The sequence below is a fragment of the Saccopteryx leptura genome, chromosome 1 (genome assembly GCF_036850995.1).
Source record: "Saccopteryx leptura isolate mSacLep1 chromosome 1, mSacLep1_pri_phased_curated, whole genome shotgun sequence".
NCBI lineage: Eukaryota > Metazoa > Chordata > Mammalia > Chiroptera > Emballonuridae > Saccopteryx > Saccopteryx leptura.
Window position 1 is genome coordinate 243874761 of NC_089503.1, and position 18509 is coordinate 243893269.

Genomic DNA, 18509 nt, shown 5'->3' on the forward strand with positions numbered 1-18509 from the left:
GAGTGCCCTGGCCGGGAATCGAACCCGGGACTTCTGCACACCAGGCCGACGCTCTACCACTGAGCCAACCGGCCAGGGCCCTCTCGGTGTGAGTTTTAGAATCAATGGTTCAACAATGTCTTTTGTAAACTTCCCACTACCTGTTACCTGACACCAGTGGCATGGGTGTCCACCTGCCCTGTACAAGTGTCTGCCAATCACTGCCCATGAACTAGGAGGTGGACACTCCCAAGGAGTCTGATTTGTGGTAATCTGAGTCCAGGGAGATTGACTTCTTTAAAGAACATGCATCTTGCCTGACCAGGCGGTGGCGCGGTGGATGGAGCATCAGACTGGGATGTGTAGGACCCAGTTTCGAGACCCCGAGGTCGCTGGCTCGAGCAGGGGGTTACTCGGTCTGCTGAAGACCCGTGGTCGGGGCACATATGGGAAGGCAATCAATGAACAACTAAGGTATCCTAATGAAAAACTGATGGTTGATGCTTCTCGTCTCTCTCCGTTCCTGACTGTCTGTCCCTGTCTATCCCTCTCTCTGTCCCTGTAAAAAAAAAAAAAAAAAAAAAGAACATGAATCTTCTAACTGCCAGATCCTGGGGTGGTGAGTCTCTATCCCCTAGTCAGGGTGAGTCCTCCTAGGGCCCACAGCAACATCCACGCAGCTTACCGCACCCCACTCTCGATCTGCCCCAACCCATCCTCCAGTGCTCTCAACCTGGGGGTTCAAGAAGAGGAGATGATGGGGCAAAAAGTTGCTGTGCTATGGACGGAGGGCTCACAGGGGCAGGGGAAGGAGTGGCAAGTGGCTGCAGAAGAGGCAGGAGGGCGGGAACAAGGAGGGAATCGGGTATAAATACGAGGCAGCTGAGACAGGAGGAGCAGAGCCATTGCTGGCCAGCCCAGCCGCCCTCCAAACCCGGTGGCTTCCAGCCGAGAGCCTTCCGGAGCTCCGAGGGTGCATCTTCAACCTTCCCCAGCTCCGGCTCTAAAGGCGCATCCTCTGCGGGCCGCTAGAAAGAGGGTCTCCACGGCGATCGGTAGGAAGAAGGCGGTGAAACCATGCGCGCCTTAGCCAAGCCTGGGCCCAACGCTTCCTGGTGGGTGCAAGCCAACGCATCGGGCTGTCTAGGCTGTGGCACCAATGCCTCCGACAGCCCGACCCCCGCGGTGTGGCCCGTGGACGCCTGGCTCGTGCCGCTCTTCTTTGGCGCGCTGATGCTGCTTGGCCTGACAGGGAACTTGCTTGTTATTTTCGTTATCTGCCGCCACAAGCAGATGCGCACAGTGACCAACTTTTACATAGGTGAGCTGCCAGGCACTGTGCGGTGCCTACCTGCCATTCCCGGAGCCCTTCCAGAGAGGAATTTACCCCCTGCGGGTCTTGGGTCCTTTCCCTATTGTCCTAGGGGTCGGCAACTCGAGCATTGGAAGGTTCATGCAGGTGAAGTAGGTAAAATGGAGGTTGAGTGTGATTTGAAGAGTTCGCCCCTGCCACTCCAGGAAGATGTCCAATTGAAATATGGTTCTTGGCCAGACCAGGCGGTGGTGCAGAGGATAGAGCCTCAGCCTGGGACGCTGAGGACCCAGATTTGAAACTCCGAGGTCGGCTTGAGCGTAGGCTTATCTAGCTTGAGCACAGGGTCGCTGGCTTGAGCATGGGATCATACAGGTGACCCAATGATCGCTACCTTAAGCCCAAAGGTCACTGGCTTGAATCCCAAGGTTGCTGGTTTGAGCAAGGGGTCACTGGCTTTGCTGCATCCCCCAGTCAAGGCACATATGAGAAGGCAATCAATGAACAAATAAGTTGCTGCAACAAAGAATTAATACTTCTTATCTCTCTTCCTTCCTGTCTATCTCTCCATCTTTCCCTCTCCCTCTCTCTCACCTAAAAAAAAAGAGAAAGAAGTGTAGTTCTTATAACACAGTATCCAATGAATAAAAGCAGTAGGGGGAGGGACTACTTGGCCCATGGGCTCCCAGGTTTTGACCTCTGCCACAGTGGCTGGGTTTGCACACTTGTGCGATGGGGTGGCCTACCATACAGATGAATGTTCTCCATTTTATGGTGGGTGTTGGGTGAGCACCACTATCTCCAACTTGCAGATGAGAAAACTGAGGCTTGGGGCAATGGCTTGCTCAGGCTTTCCCAGCCCCAGCAGGTATGAGCAGGGCCCATTGAAGCTTGAATATCTATATATGAAGCTGTTGTAGGAGGATGTTTGAAATGTAAAAGAGGGCCTTCTGAAGCCCTCCTGCTGATCACTTGGACAAAGATGAATGCTAGGGAGCTGGGTCAGAAGTGCTGGGTGGCTAAGGCCTGGGCACCCCTTGGCCAGCACCTGCATGTCTCCTGCCTGCAGCTAACCTAGCAGCCACAGACGTGACCTTCCTGCTATGTTGTGTGCCCTTCACGGCCCTGCTCTACCCACTGCCTGCCTGGGTGCTAGGTGACTTCATGTGCAAGTTTGTCAACTACATTCAGCAGGTGGGGTGCAGGTTGGGGGAGAGGGGTTGGGAAGCCGAAGCCGGGGGCTTGGGTCTTGATGTGGGCAAGCTGGACCACCAACGATGGGCACAATGGGGAGGATGGGGCCCAGCAAGAAGAGGGGGTTGAGGGGTATTGGGGTGGATAGAGTCTAGTGGATATAACTGGGAGAGGTATAGCCTGGACCCAGTAGTAGGGGGTGGAGGACCTGGGCAAAGGGAGGAATACAGATAGGCACTGGGTGCTGGGTATGGGCACAGGAGAGCAATCAGGAGTTTTGCCTCCCTTGTCCCTAGGATGGCTCTACCTCTCCCTGTCTTAGTCTAAGGGTCTCAGCAGACCCCATGGTCCCCTTAAGCCCCCACCATTCTGGGGTTCTCTTTGGTATTGCCCCTCTTCTGCCCCTTTAAGTTGTGGCCCCTGAAGACCCTCCCAGTATATGTCCTGTGTGTGCTTGAACGGTTGGACATGTGTGGGGAGACCCACAGTGTGGGCACAGACAAAGCAGGCCCCAGACCGGGTGGGGGCAGGGCCCACGCCCGCCTCTCTTCCCTTCCAGGTCTCGGTGCAGGCCACATGCGCCACCCTGACGGCCATGAGCGTGGACCGCTGGTACGTGACAGTGTTCCCACTGCACGCCCTGCACCGTCGCACGCCCCGCCTGGCGCTGTCCGTCAGCCTGGGCATCTGGGTGGGTGAGTGCAGTGCGGGGCACACGGGGTGGGGAGACACGTCCTCGTGCCCTGGGCGCCCTCCTACAATCCGCCCCTCTGGGCGTGGGTCGTGCATTTGGGAAATGGACGCAACAGCGTTCCCTACGAAGAACCAGGGAGGGCACAGACTGGGGAGGCACCTGGGAGTCCAGGGCCCTGGCCCCCTCGTACCCCACGTTTCCGAGAAAAGTCTTCAGCTGCCGCTGTGGTGCAGGCTCCGCAGCCGTGTCGGCTCCTGTGCTCGCCCTGCACCGCCTCTCCCCTGGGCCGCGCACTTACTGCAGCGAGGCCTTCCCCAGCCGCACCCTCGAGCGCGCCTTTGCACTCTACAACCTGCTGGCACTCTACCTGCTGCCGCTGGTCGCCACCTGTGTCTGCTACGGGGCCATGCTTCGCCACCTGGGCCAGGCCGCCTTGCGCCCCGCGCCCGCCGACAGCGCCCTGCAGGTGTGTCGCTGGGTGGATGGGGGACGCGGCCAGACTGGGATGGGAGAGGGCACAGTGAGGGAGGCGTATCTGTAAGAATCTGAGGGGGCGGCCTTGTGGGAGGAGTATACAGGGGTCAAGGAGGGGAGTTCTGAGGCAGTTTCCCATACCTCTCCCCCACCCCCAGGGGCAGCTGTTGGCGGAGCGAGCAGACGCTGTGCGGGCCAAGGTGTCACGGCTGGTGGCGGCCGTCGTTCTGCTCTTCGCTACCTGCTGGGGTCCCATCCAGCTGTTCCTGGTGCTGCAGGCGCTGGGACCGGCGGGCTCCTGGCACCCGCGCAGCTATGCTGCTTACGCACTCAAGATCTGGGCGCACTGCATGTCCTACAGCAACTCTGCTCTGAACCCGCTTCTTTACGCGTTCCTGGGCTCTCACTTCCGTCAGGCTCTGCGCGGCGTCTGCCCCTGCGCCTCCCGGCGCGCCCAGCGTCCCACGCGGCCTGGACTCTGCGACCCCGTCGCCCCCCATGCCGAGTTGCATCGCATGGCTGCCCATCGTAATCCCAGAACACCAAAGCAGGGGAGCAGCGGGCAGGGGCCGCACAGGCTGAGCGTTCTGCGGGAGCACGCTGCCCCTCTCTGAGCCTGCTCTGGTGGAATCGAAATGGACCCCGAGGAACAGATGTTACTTGAACTGCAGCTGCCATTATTCTGTTATTAATATTTTTATTTTTGTCCAAGATGATCTTAGTGAAAATGTTTTGTCCTCTTGTAACGTTTGGTACAAATTGGCTATGATGTTTGCTGCTCTTGTGATGATTGTTTCTGCATTTCCTGAAATTGAAGATGCTTTGATGCTGGCACCTACTGAAACTTTCCAGGAAGCATTAATAGATGTTTTCACATACTGCCTCACTGTTGATGGTACTATTGTAAGATTCATCCCATTGTCAGCGATATTAAAATGTGAATACATTCTGCATTTTAAAACTGGCAGAACAGGCTGTTATTGTTGCTGCTACCTGGTGAGTGTCTTTCATCCTGGTTGGGAAAACTTCCATGTCACCTAGCTGAAGTGCAAGACCCAGAATTGATTGATTGCTGTGTAACAAACCAGCCCAAACAGAGGGTCTAGGAACAGCAGCCTTTTATTGTTTCTTACTATTCTGTGGGGTGATGGGACTTTGCCTGGCAGTGCTCTGACCATGTGGTGTTGGCTGGATCAGGAGGTTAATTGGAAAAGGGTTTCACTCTAGTGGCCAGTGGCTGAGTGATCCTCTGTAGGGCCATTGGAATTCCTCCCTATGTGGCAGTTGGGAAAAATCAGGCATTCCTTGGCAGAAACTTCCAAGAAGAGGCAGAAACTGCATGTCTCCTGAGGCCTGGGCTCAGAAGTTCCAAAAGGTTACTTTTCCTAGATTCCACCTAGATTCCCGGGAGGTTGGGGGATAACCCCACCTTGTTGTGGTTGGGGCTGCAGGTGCCTGCTGGGGTTGGGGGGTGGGGTCATAGTGCAGTCTCTCCAACAGTCCTGCAGGCCAGAGGCTTCACTGTGCTGAAAGACAACTAACTGCCCATATCTAGGAGGGCCCCAGTTCTCCCAAATTTATTTGGGGACATTAGGCTCTCCAAACAACCCAGATTTACAGAGATATTAATGTGGGACCAAGATGCTGGAATATCATGCTGGTATTTTTTGTGTGTGTGTGTGTATTTTTCTGAAGCTGGAAACGGGGAGAGACAGTCAGACAGACTCCCGCATGCGCTCGCCGGGATCCACCCGGCACGCCCACCAGGGGCGATGCTCTGCCCACCAGGGGGCGATGCTCTGCCCCTCCGGGGCGTTGCTCTGCCACGACCAGAGCCACTCCAGCGCCTGAGGCAGAGGCCAAGGAGCCATCCCCAGCACCTGGGCCATCTTTGCTCCAATGGAGCCTTGGCTGCGGGAGGGGAAGAGAGAGACAGAGAAGAAGGAGGGGGGGTGGAGAAGCAAATGGGCGCTTCTCCTGTGTGCCCTGGCCGGGAATCGAACCCGGGTCCCCCACACGCCAGGCCAACGCTCTACCGCTGAGCCAGCCGGCCAGGGCCTATCATGCTGTTTTGATGTTGGCCTGAAGCTTGTTTGTTCTGGTCTTCAACACCTGGCCTCCAGATTGGGCTGGATGTGCAGTTGAAATTCTTTTTGCTCATGGGCTCTGCCCACCTCCCTCTCCTCCCTCACATCCCCAAAATCACTATCTTCATGTGGTTTCCTGAACTGCTGCCATTCTTCTTGCATCTGGGCCTTTACACATGCAGTTCCCTCTGTTGTGCCAGGTGTACCCTTACCCATTCGCCCATCAAGTCTTAGGTCAGCTGCTTTTTCCTCCAGGAAGTTGTCCCAGATACCTCCAGATTGGGTCAGGCACCCCACCTGTCTTCCCATCACAGCTCTAAAATCCTTGTGCTGTACCTTCTGGATGCATGTCTTACTTGGTCCCCCAGATGTCCCTAGGGCCCAGTGCCCAGCAAGGCTGAATGAATATTTGTGGAATGAATAACCAGGTGTTCTATGGGAATTAAAAGAGGTGGTGTGCCTGACCAGGTGGTGGTGCAGTGGATAGAGCATCGGACTGGGACGCAGAGGACCCAGGTTCAAAATCCCGAGGTCGTCAGCTTGAGTGCGGGTTCATCTAGTTTGAGCAAGGCTCACCAGCTTGAGCCCAAGGTCGCTGGTTTGCATAAGGACTCACCTGGTCCGCTGTAGCCCCTGGTCAAGGCACATATGAGAAAGCAATCAATGAAAACTAAGGTGCAACAACAAAGAATTGATGCTTCTCATCTCTCTCCCTTCCTGTCTGTCTGTCTCTATTTGTCCCTCTCTCTGTCTCTCTCTGACTCTGTCACAAAAAAATAAAAAGACGAAGTGTGTGCAGAGAGAGTGGCAAGATCTCTCTGTGAAAAAAGAATTTAAAAAATAATTTAAGGCCCTGGCCGGTTGGCTCAGTGGTAGAGTGTCGGCCTGGCGTGCAGGAGTCCCAGGTTCGATTACCGGCCAGGGCACACAGGAGAAGCGCCCATCTGCTTCTCCACCCCTCCTCCTCTCCTTCCTTTCTGTCTCTCTCTTCCCCTCCCGCAGCCAAGGCTCCATTGGAGCAAAGTTTGCCTGGGCGCTGAGGATGGCTCTGTGGCCTCTGTCTCAGGCGCTAGAATGGCTCTGATTGCAGCAGAGCGACGTCCCAGATGGGCAGAGCATCGCCCCCTGGTGGACATGCCGGGTGGATCCCGGTCAGGCGCAAGTGGGAGTCTGTCTGACTGCCTCCCCGTTTCCAGCTTCAGAAAATAATAATAATAATAATAATAATTTAAGATGGTTGGACTCTTGGGCATCTATCTCAGAGGAATGAAAACTCCTGTTAAAGCAAAAACCTGTACACATGTGTTCATAGCAGCTGTATTTGCAAAAAAAAACCCACCCCAAATTGGAACCAATCCGATATCTTTAACAGGCAATGGGAAAACAGACCATGGGCCAGCCACACTGCAAGCATTGACTCAGGAGGAAAAAATTATGGACACATGAATACAGGCAATATCTTGGATAGCTCTTCAGAAATGACACTGAGGGGGAAGGGTCATCCCCAGAGGTTCATGATGTGTGTGTGATTAACCACAGATTAGTGGTTATCAGGGTAAAGAATGATGGTGAAGAGGAAAAGGTTGGTGGGTGACATGAGGGACTGTTTTAAATTTTTTTGATTGATTTTTAGAGAGAGAGGAAGGAAGAGAGCAAGAGCAAATGAGAAAAAAACATCTATTTTTTGTTGTTCCGCTTATTCATGCCATCATTTGTTGGTATGTGCTCTGACTGGTGATCAAACCTGCAACCTCAGCATGTTGAGACAACACTCTAACCAACTGAGCTGCCCAGCCAGGGACTTAGGGACCTTTTTGATGAAAACAGACTGTCCCTGGACTGTGGTGGTGGCTCACGAACTTATACATGTAATAACATTGTAGCAAATGAAATACACACACACACACATACACACAGATACAAGTAAAATGGGGAAATCAAATAGGATGGCTGCATTGCATCAATGTTGATATCCTGATTGCGATATTGTACTACAGTTCTATAAAATGTTACTCATAGGGAAAGACTGGTGAGGGTATGAGGCAGCTCTCTCTGCAGGAGAATGTATAATATAATCATCTTAAAACAAAAAGTAAAAGCCTGACCAGGCGGTGGCGCAGGGCATAGAGCGTCAGACTGGGATGCGGAGGACCCAGGTTCGAGACCCCGAAGTTGCCAGTTTGAGCGCAGGCTCATCTGGCTTGAGCAAAAAGCTTGCCAGCTTGGACCCAAGGTCACTGGCTCAAGCAAGGGGTTACTTGGTCTGCTGAGGCCCGCAGAGGACCCAGGTTCAAAATCCCGAGGTCGTCAGCTTGAGTGCGGGTTCATCTAGTTTGAGCAAGGCTCACCAGCTTGAGCCCAAGGTCGCTGGTTTGCATAAGGACTCACCTGGTCCGCTGTAGTCCCTGGTCAAGGCACATATGAGAAAGCATCAATGAACAACTAAGGTGTCACAACGAAAAACTAATGATTGATGCTTCTCATCTCTCTCCATTCCTGTCTGTCTGTCCCTATTTATCCCTCTCTCTGACTTTCTCTCTGTCCCTGTAAAAAAAAAAAAAAAAGAAGAAGAAGAAGTAAAAAAAAAGTGAAGTTGAAGGATTGAAAGGAACATTCAGAAAAGGGAATCATTTTAAAACTGTAGATGCAGGATATGCCCTTTGTTTATTTTTACATTCATTCAGCTGGGTACTGTTTTCAGAGCCCCTTCTGTGCGCCAGACTCTGTGGTAGGGACTGGGGCCACACAGCAGCATGAGTAGCCCCAGCCTTCACAGTATGGAGCCCCTGTGTAGTGGGAAATAAGTGGCAAGTTACCTAGAGAGATTAAAGGTGACAGCAGCAAAAAGGGATATGAAGGGAAAATGTATGCCCACTGTGAGTAACTGGAAACCTGACCAGGGGGTGAATCCAAGAAGGCTTCCTGGAGGAGGTGAGTCTAGTGAATATGAACTGAATTTAGAGGTGGGGGGAAAAGCTCACTAGATAGAGGGCACAGCCAGTACAAAGGACTTGAGGCAGAATATGTCTGGTGGATTTGAGAAATTGTTAGAGGCAGGTGGGGCTGGAGGGGAGTAAGGAAGGGACCCCAATCCTTACCCCTTCCCTTTATAACAGAGTGAAATATAGTCCTCAAAACCACTGTGTGAGCCTGACCTGTGGTGGTGCAGTGGATAAAGCGTTGACCTGGAATTCTGAAGTCACCGGTTCAAAACCCTGGGCTTGCCCGGTCAAGGCACATATGGGAGTTGATGCTTCCTGCTCCTCCCTCCTTTCTCTCTCTCTCTCTCTCTCTCTCTCTCTCTCTTCTCTAAAATGAATAAATAAAAATAATTTTAAAAAAAGAACTATAAAGCACCACCAAAGAATGAAAATTAAAAAAAAACTACTGTGTGAGAAATAAATTAATATGAATCCATTCTACAGAGGAGGAAACTGAGGCTCAGATACCTTTCTGGGGTGGGGAAGGAGTGCATTCTAATCTGTTTGGTTCTTTCTGGGTGGGGAAGGGACATCCCTGCACTTTGGAGACTAAGCTGGGGCCTAGCCTATTATGGGTGGCTTCCTTTCCCAGATCACCTGGGTCTCTAAATTGCCCCTCCACAGACAGACATCTGGGTGGTGGGGCAACAGCTGGGGCTGGGTATTTAATAGCTTAAAGGTAGAGGCCTGCTATTAGACTACAGGCAGCCCTGGGGCTAGAGACTGGGATCCCACAAGGGGCGGGCAGGACTTGGGCCCTGTGATGGGGGCAGCTCCCTTGGCTCTTTCTCCTGGGCTTGGGACTCCCCTAGACAGTGGGCCTACAATCTGGGCAGTGATTTGAGGGGATGACCCTGAGAAGATGGCAATGCTGTGTGCTTTAGGGGGGATGGGCTGCAGAAGACCCCACCCTAATACTCAAGACCAGGGACCCCAGTCCCTGAGGAGGGGAGACGCAGGCTGTGAGAAATAGAAGTGAGTTGGGTCATTCCCCAGGTTGATGGGAGCCATGGGAAGCTTCTCACCAAGGAGGGACATTATATGTGGAGATTGCTTTCAACTTATTTCATTATTGTGACTACTTTTCTAATCTTTTGGATTGCCAGGGCCAGGCATATTTGGCAGTACAGCCCATCTGGGAGGGGGTGGAGATGGTCACGGGACAGGAATAAGCCCCAGGGGTTAATTTCTTTTCTTTCTTTCTTTCTTTCTTTCTTTCTTTCTCTTTCTTTCTTTCTTTCTTTCTTTATTTCTTTCTTTCTTTCTTTCTTTTCTTCTTTCCTTCTTTCCTTCTTTCCTTCCTTCCTTCCTTCCTTCCTTCCTTCCTTCCTTCCTTCCTTCCTTTTTTCTTTCTTTCTTTCTTTCTTTCTTTCTTTCTTTCTTTCTTTCTCTCTCTCTCTCTCTCTCTCTCTCTTTCTTTCTTTCTTTCTTTCTTTCTTTCTTTCTTTCCTTCTTTCTTTCTTTCTTTCTTTCTTTCTTTCTTTCTTGGAGACAGACAGGAAGAGAGAGAGGTGAGAAGCCCCAAATCATGGTTGGGGTACTTTAGTTGTTCATTGATTGCTTCTCATACATGCCTTTTTTTAAATTTTTTTATTTATTCATTTTAGAGAGGAGAGAGAGAGAGAGAGAAAAGGGGGAGGAGCAGGAAGCATCAGCTCCATATGTGCCTTGACCACACAAGTGCAGGTTTCGAACCGGTGACCTTAGCATTCCAGGTTGATGCTTTATCCACTGCGCCACCACAGGTCAGGCTCATACATGCCTTGATGGGGGGTGGCCTCCAGCTGAGCCAGTGACCCCTTGCTCAAGCCAGTGTCCTTGCACTTCTAGCCAGAGACCTTTGGGCTCAAGCCAGCGACCATGGGATCATGTCAACGATCCTACGCTCAAGCTGGTGACCCCGTGTTCAAGCCAATGAGCCTGTGCTCAAGCTGGCAACCTCAGGGTTTCAAACCTGAGTTTTCAGCGTCCCAGGTGCATGATCATTCACTGCACCACCACCAGTCAGGCAATCTTTTTATTTTTCATTTTTTAGATTTTATTTATTGATTTTAGAGAGAAGATGGGGGGGCATCAATTCATAGTATGTAGTTGCTTCTTCAGCAAGCCTGTGCCTTGACCTAGCAAGCCTAGGTCTCTAAATTCCCCCTCTACAGGCAGACATCTGGGGGAGGCCTCCCTCAGCATTCCAAGTCCAGGCTTTATCCACTGGGCCACCACAGGCAGGCGGGGTTCATTTCAATTTCATTAAAACAATGAAAATATGTTTAGTGCAATATTTGGGCTACATCTAAAATTATTCGTTGTTTAGCCTGACCAGGTGGTGGCGCAGTGCATAGAGCGTCGGACTGGGATGTGGAGGACCCATGTTCGAGACCCCGAGGTCGCCAGCTTGAGTGTGGGCTCATCTGGCTTGAGCAAAAAGCTCACCAGCTTGAGCCCAAGGTCTCTGGCTTGAGCAAGGGGTTACTCAGTCTGCTGTAGCCCCATGGTCAAGGCACATATGAGAAAGCAATCAATGAACAACTAAAGTGTTGCAACGAAAAACTAATGATTGATGCTTCTCATCTCTCTCCATTCCTGTCTGTCTGTCCCTATCTATCCCTCTCTCTGGCTCTCTCTCTGTCTCTGTAAAAACAAAAATAAATAAATAAATAAGTTAAAAAATTATTTGTTGTTTATATGAAATTCAATTTAACTGCCAATACTGTATTCTTTAGCAACTCCACCGTGGAGCATTCAGAAGCTGAAAAAACTTCAAGGAAAACCCAGAAAACTGGGGATTTCAATACCCCACTAACATCACTAGATAGATCCTCAAGAAAGAAAATTAACAAAGAAACAGCAGACTTAAAGGACATACTAGATCAACTCGATTTAATAGATATCTTCAGAACCTTTCACCCTAAAGCAGCAGAATATACATTCTTTTCAAGTGCTCATAGTACATTCTCTAGAATAGACCACATGTTAGGGTACAAAAGCGGTCTCAACAAATTTAAGAAGATTGAAATCATATCAAGCACTTTCTCTGATCACAATGGCATGAAACTAGAAATCAACCACAACAGAAAAACTAAAAAATACTCAAACATGTGGAAACTAAATAGCATGTTATTAAATAATGAATGGGTAAACAATGAGATCAAAGAAGAAATTAAAAAATTCCTTGAGGCCCTGGCCGGTTGGCTCAGTGGTAGAGTGTCGGCCTGGCGTGCGGGAGTCCCGGGTTCGATTCCCGGCCAGGGCACATAGGAGAGGCGCCCATCTGCTTCTCCACCCCTCCCCCTCTCCTTCCTCTTTGTCTCTCTCTTCCCCTCCCGCAGCCGAGGCTCCATTGGAGCAAAAGATGGCCCGGGCGCTGGGGATGGCTCCTTGGCCTCTGCCCCAGGCGCTGGAGTGGCTCTGGTCAAGACAGAGCAATGCCCCGGATGGGTCGAGCATCGCCCCCTGGTGGGTGTGCCGGGTGGATCCCGGTCGGGCCTATGCGGGAGTCTGTCTGACTGCCTCCCCGTTTCCAACTTCAGAAAAAAAAAAAATTCCTTGAAACGAACGAAAATGAGCATACATCAACTCAAAATTTATGGGACACAGCAAAAGCAGTCCTGAGAGGGAAGTTCATAGCATTACAGGCATACCTCAAGAAGCTAGAAAAAGCTCAAATAAACAACTTGACCCTACATCTAAAAGAACTAGAAAAAGAATAGCAAGTAAAGCCCAGAGCTAGTAGAAGGAAGGAAATAATAAAGATTGAGCAGAAATAAATGACATAGAGGCTAAAGAAACAATACAGAGGATCAATGAAACCAGGAGCTGGTTCTTTGAAAAGGTAAACAAGATCGATGAACCTTTAACCAGACTCACTAAGAAAAAAAGAGAGAGGACTCAAATAAATAAAATTAGAAATGAGAGTGGAGAAATAACAACTGACACAACAGAAATACAAAATATTGTAAGAAAATACTATGAAGAACTGTACGCCAAAAAACTAGACAACATAGATGAAATGGACAAATTCCTTGAAACATATAATCTTCCAAAAATCAATCTGGAAGAATCAGAAAACCTAAACAGACTAATTACAACAAATGAGATTGAAACAGTTATCAAAAAACTCCCAAAAAAGAAAAGTCCTGGGCCTGATGGCTTCACAAGTGAATTCTACCAAATATTCAAAGAAGAACTAACTCCTATCCTTCTCAAGCTATTTCAAAAAATTCAAGAGGAAGGAAGACTTCCAAGCTCCTTTTATGAGGCAAGCATAATTCTGATTCCAAAACCAGGCAAAGACAACACAAAGAAAGAAAATTATAGGCCAATATCCCTAATGAATTCAGATGCTAAAATCCTCAACAAAATATTAACAAACCGGATCCAGCAATATATGAAAAAAATCATACACCATGATCAAGTGGGATTTATCCTTGGTAGGCAAGGCTGGTACAATATTTGCAAATCAATCAATGTGATTCATCACATAAACAAAAGGAAGGAGAAAAACCACATGATAATTTCAATAGATGCAGAAAAAGCATTTGATAAAATCCAGCACCCATTCCTGATCAAAACTCTCAGCAAAGTGGGAATACAGGGAACATACCTAGACATGATAAAGGCCATCTATGACAAACCCACAGCCAACATCATACTCAATGGGCAAAAATTAAAAGCAATCCCCTTAAGATCAGGAACAAGGCAGGGGTGCCCCCTTTCACCACTCTTATTCAACATAGTTCTGGAAGTCCTAGCCACAGCAATCAGACAATAAAAAGAAATAAAAGGCATCCAAATTGGAAAAGAAGAAGTAAAACTATCATTATTTGCAGATGATATGATATTGTATATAGAAAACCCTAAAGTCGCAGTCAAAAAACTACTAGAGCCTGACCTGTGGTGGCGCAGTGGATAAAGCGTCGACCTGGAAATGCTGAGGTCGCCGGTTCAAAACCCTGGGCTTGCCTGGTCAAGGTACATATGGGAGTTGATGCTTCCAGCTCCTCCCCACCTTCTCTCTCTGTCTCTCTCTCCTCTCTCTCTCCCTCTCTGTCTCTCTCTCTCCCTTTCTCTCTCCTCTCTAAAATGAATAAATAAATAAATAAATAAAATAAACTACTAGACCTGATGAATACAGCAAGGTGGCAGGATATAAAATTAATACTCATAAATCAGAGGCATTTTTATACACTAACAATGAACTTTCAGAAAGAGAAATTAAGGAATCAATCCCCTTTACCATTGCGACCAAAAAATAAAGTACCTAGGAATAAATTTAACCAGGGAGATTAAAGACTTATACTCGGAAAATTATAAAACATTGATAAAAGAAATCAGGGAAGATACAAACAAGTGGAAGCATATACCGTGCTCATGGTTAGGAAGAATAAACATCATTAAAATGTCTATATTACCCAAAGCAATTTATAAATTCAATGTAATACCAATTAAAATACCAATTACTTACTTCAAAGATATAGAACACATATTCCAAAAATTTATATGGAACCAAAAGAGAACATGAATAGCCTCAGCAATCTTGAAAAGGAAGAATAAAGTGGGAGGTATCACACTTCCTGATATCAAGTTATACTATAAGGCCACTGTACTCAAAACAGCCTGGTACTGTCATAAGAACAGGCATATAGATCAATGGAACAGAACTGAGAACCCAGAAATAAACCCACACTTTTATGAACAACTGATATTTGACAAAGGAGGTAAGAGCACATATTGGAGTAAAGACAGCTTCTTCAACAAGTAGTGTTGGGAAAATTGGACAGCTACCTGCAAAAAAATGAAACTAGACCACCAACTTACACTACTCACAAAAAATAAACTCAAAATGGATAAAAGACTTAAATGTAAGCCGTAAAACCATAAGCATCTTAGAAGAAAACATAGGCAGTAAGCTCTCTGACATCTCTCACAGCAATATATTTGCCAATTTGTCTCCACAGGCAAGTGAAATAAAAGACAGGATAAACAAATAGGACTATATCAAACTAAAACGCTTCTGCACAGCTAAAGACAGTAAGAACAGAATAAAAAGACAAACTACACAATGGGAGAATATATTTGACAGTGCGTCTGATAGGGGTTAATAACCAAAATTTATAAAGAACTTGTAAAACTTAATACCAGGAAGACAAACAATCCAATCCAAAAATGGGCAAAAGAAATGAATAGACACTTCTCCAAAGAGAACATACAGATGGCCAATAGGCACATGAAAAAATGCTCAACATCACTAATCATTAGAGAAATGCAAATTAAAACCACAATGAGATATCACCTCACACCAGTTAGAATGGCGCTCATCAACAAAACAACACAGAATAAGTACTGGCGAGGATGTGGAGAAAAGGGAACCCTCCTGCACTGCTGGTGGGAATGCAGACTGGTGCAGCCACTGTGGAAAACAGTATGGAGATTCCTCAAGAAATTAAAAATTGAACTGCCTTTTGATCCAGCTATACCACTGTTAGGAATATACCCCAAGAACACCATAGCACTGTTTGAAAAGAAGAAATGCACCCCCATGTTTATGGCAGCATTGTTCACAATAGCAAAGATCTGGAAACAGCCCAAGTGTCCCTCAGTGGACGAGTGGATTAAAAAGCTTTGGTACATATATACTATGGAGTACTACTCAGCCATAAGAAATGATGACATCGGATCATTTACAACAACATGGATGGACCTTGATAACATTATACTGAGCAAAATAAGTAAATCAGAAAAAACTAAGAGCTATATGATTCCATACATAGGTGGGACATAAAAATGAGACTCAGAGACATGGACAAGAGTGTGGGGATTTCAGGATGGGAGGGGGAAGAAGGAGGGGGTTGGGGGAGGGGAGAGGCACAAAGAAAACCAATCAGAAGGTGACGGAAGACAATTGGACTTTGGGTGATGGGAATGCAGCATAATCAAATGTCAAAATAACCTAGAGCCTGACCAGGCGTTGGTGCAGTGGATAGAGCATCGAACTGGGATGCAGAGGACCCAGGTTCGAGACCCCGAAGTCGCCAGCTTGAGCATGGGCTCATCTGGCTTGAGCAAAAAGCTCACCAGCTTGGACCCAAGGTCGCTGGCATGAGCAAGCGGTTACTCGGTCTGCTGAAAGCCCACAGTCAAGGCACATATGAGAAAGCAATCGATGAACAACTAAGGTGTCACAATGAAAAACTGATGATTGATGCTTCTCATCTCTCTCCGTTCATGTCTGTCTGTCTTTATCTATCCCTCTCTCTGACTCTCTCTCTGTCTCTGTAAAAAAAATAAATAAATAAAAAATAACCTAGAGATGTTTTCTCTGAACATATGTACCCTGATTTATCAATGTCACCCCATCAAAATTAATCACACACACACAAAAAAAGAATTTGTCTCACGTCTAATTCAGGCAGTTAGAAGAATAGTATAAGGATGCTAATTCTGCTTCTCAGGCCACATCCTGCAAAAGGGGCCCCAAAAAAATTAAAAAAAAAAAAAAAAAGCCTGACCTGTGGTGGTGCAGTGGATAAAGCGTCGACCTGGAAATGCTGAGGTCGCCAGTTCGAAACCCTGGGCTTGCCTGGTCAAGGCACATATGGGAGTTGATGCTTCTTGCTCCTCCCCCTTCTCTCTCTCTCCCCCTCTCTCTCTCCTTTCTAAAATGAATAAATAAATTTAAAAAAGGGGGGGGCCAAGAAAATTGGTGATTTGGCTCCTCTGGTTTTGCCAATTGGATTTAAAAAAATAGGTCAGGAACGCCCTGAACAATACAAGGGCATAAATTTAAAGGACTTTTAGATACTGGAGCTGATGTATCTGTTATTGCTAAGCTACATTGGCCTCCTTCCTGGCCCACTCATGCAGCAGCCACAGAATTACAAGGTATAGGGCAGAGTAAATCCCCTCAACAAAGTTCTAGTTTTTTACATTGGGAAGATTAAGAAGGTCATTCCTGATTTTTTAAGCCTTATGTGCTTCCTGGATGGCCAGTTAATTTGTGAGGTAGAGATGCTTTGAGAAATACAGGAGCGTTGCTTGTCAGTCCTATGGGTTTAGTCAGTACTCAGATGCTTGATCGGGGATTTTTGCCCACCAAGGGACTAGGGAAAGAACAGCGAGGAATTCTCACCCCCATAGAAGTGGCTCCCAATACCAGAAGGTGTGCATTAGGATATCAAAATTTAGCATAGGGGCCTTGGTAGCTCCTGCTACTCCAATAATGCATTGTGCAGACCCAATTACTTGGAAATCAGATAATCCTGTATGGGTAGACCAATGGCCCCTTTCTCAGGAGAAACTTAGGGCAGCTGCTCGATTGGTACAAGAGCAGCTACAGCTTGGGCACATTGAACCATCTAATAGCCCATGGAATACACTTCCATATTTTGATCTTGTCACCTCCTTGATTATCAAGGGGCATAGGCGACCCTTACAGCTTATAGGTTTTGAGCCTCAAAATTATTGTTGTTCCTTTTTTCAAAGGATAAACAACAATGGCTCTGGGAAACTTCCACTAAATGGCAAATCACTTTTGCAAATCAATGGACAACTTTATACTGAAACAGTCAACTTAAAATCAGCTCAAAGACTAGAATTATACGCCATTATCATGGCTTTTCAGCATTTGCCATATTCCTCCTTTAATCTATATACAGACAGCAAATATTTACTTATGGTTGTTTCCACTATAAAGACTGCTGTCTTAGGGACAACTGCGGATGAACTATTTCAGCAGTTCCTCCTTCTTGAAAGACTTGTATGTCAACATAGAGCTCCATGTTTTATAGGACATACTCGACTCACTCCATGCTCCCTGGAGTTTTATTACAAGGGAATGCCCTTGTTGATCAAGCTACCCAAAAGAAAATTATTTGGAGCAACCATGACAGATCGAGCAATTCAGTCTCATACTATACATCACCAGAACGCTGCAGCCCTGTGTAAACAGCTTCAACTTTCTCGGGAAGTAGCATGGCAGATTGGTAAATCCTGTCCAAGGGGTCCTATCCTACAATCTGTCCCCTCATTTGGAGTTAACCCTCAAGAACTCCTACCAGGACAACTTTGGGAAATGAATGTTACTCATAAACCTTCATTGGGCAAACAGTCCTATGTCCACGTTACAGTAGATACTTATTCTGGATTTATAGTAACCTCTGCCAGAACAGGAGAGGAGGCTGCTAAGCATGTTATAGCTCATTGTCTGTATGCATTTTTCTATTATTGGATTTCCTAAACTGGTTAAAATGGACAATGGTCCTGCATATGTAGCAAAAGCATTTACTGTATTTTGTCAAACCTTTCGAATTATGGGTATTTCTTACCATCTTTTTTTTTTTTTTTTTTTTACAGGGACAGAGAGAGAGTCAGAGAGATGGATAGATAGGGACAGACAGACAGGAACAGAGAGAGATGAGAAGCATCAATCGTCAGTTTCTCGCCGCAACATCTTAGTTGCTCATTGATTGCTCTCTTACATGTGCCCTGACCGCGGGCCTTCAGCAGACTGAGCAAACTCCCCCCCCCCCCCATTCAGCGACCTTAGGTCCGAGCTGTTGAGCTTTTTTGCTCAACTCAGATGAGCTCATGCTCACGCTGGCGACCTCGGGGTCTCGAACCTGGGTCTTCCGCATCTCAGTCCGACGCTCCATCCACTGTGCCACCGCCTGGTCAGGCTTCTTACCATCTTTAAAGTCAAGGTATTATTAAAGTGTACCCAGCAAATATTTTGAGGTCAATTAAAAAAAATTTTTTTTTAATTTTATTTATTCATTTTAGAGAGGAGGGAGAGA

The 18509-nt window shown here is 47.5% G+C and overlaps 1 protein-coding gene across 1 annotated transcript; it reads left to right on the forward strand.

Moving 5' to 3' along the window:
• The first annotated feature begins 835 nt into the window (after nt 1-835).
• Nucleotides 836-4641, forward strand: KISS1R (KISS1 receptor). The gene is made up of 5 exons (XM_066360972.1): nt 836-1300; nt 2361-2485; nt 3045-3180; nt 3413-3645; nt 3812-4641. Exons 1-5 carry the CDS (start codon nt 1057-1059, stop codon nt 4265-4267), a joined length of 1194 nt encoding a protein of 397 aa, XP_066217069.1. The 5' UTR covers nt 836-1056; the 3' UTR covers nt 4268-4641.
• The last annotated feature ends 13868 nt before the right edge of the window (nt 4642-18509 follow it).

What these genes read in the sequence shown, in the direction of transcription:
- KISS1R (XM_066360972.1), top strand. Translation starts at nt 1,057, where the DNA reads ATGCGCGCCTTAGCCAAGCCTGGGCCCAACGCTTCCTGGTGGGTGCAA. An exon ending in AGTGACCAACTTTTACATAG is followed by an intron (nt 1,301 to 2,360) that starts GTGAGCTGCCAG and finishes TCCTGCCTGCAG; the next exon opens with CTAACCTAGCAGCCACAGAC. An exon ending in CAGCCTGGGCATCTGGGTGG is followed by an intron (nt 3,181 to 3,412) that starts GTGAGTGCAGTG and finishes GCTGTGGTGCAG; the next exon opens with GCTCCGCAGCCGTGTCGGCT.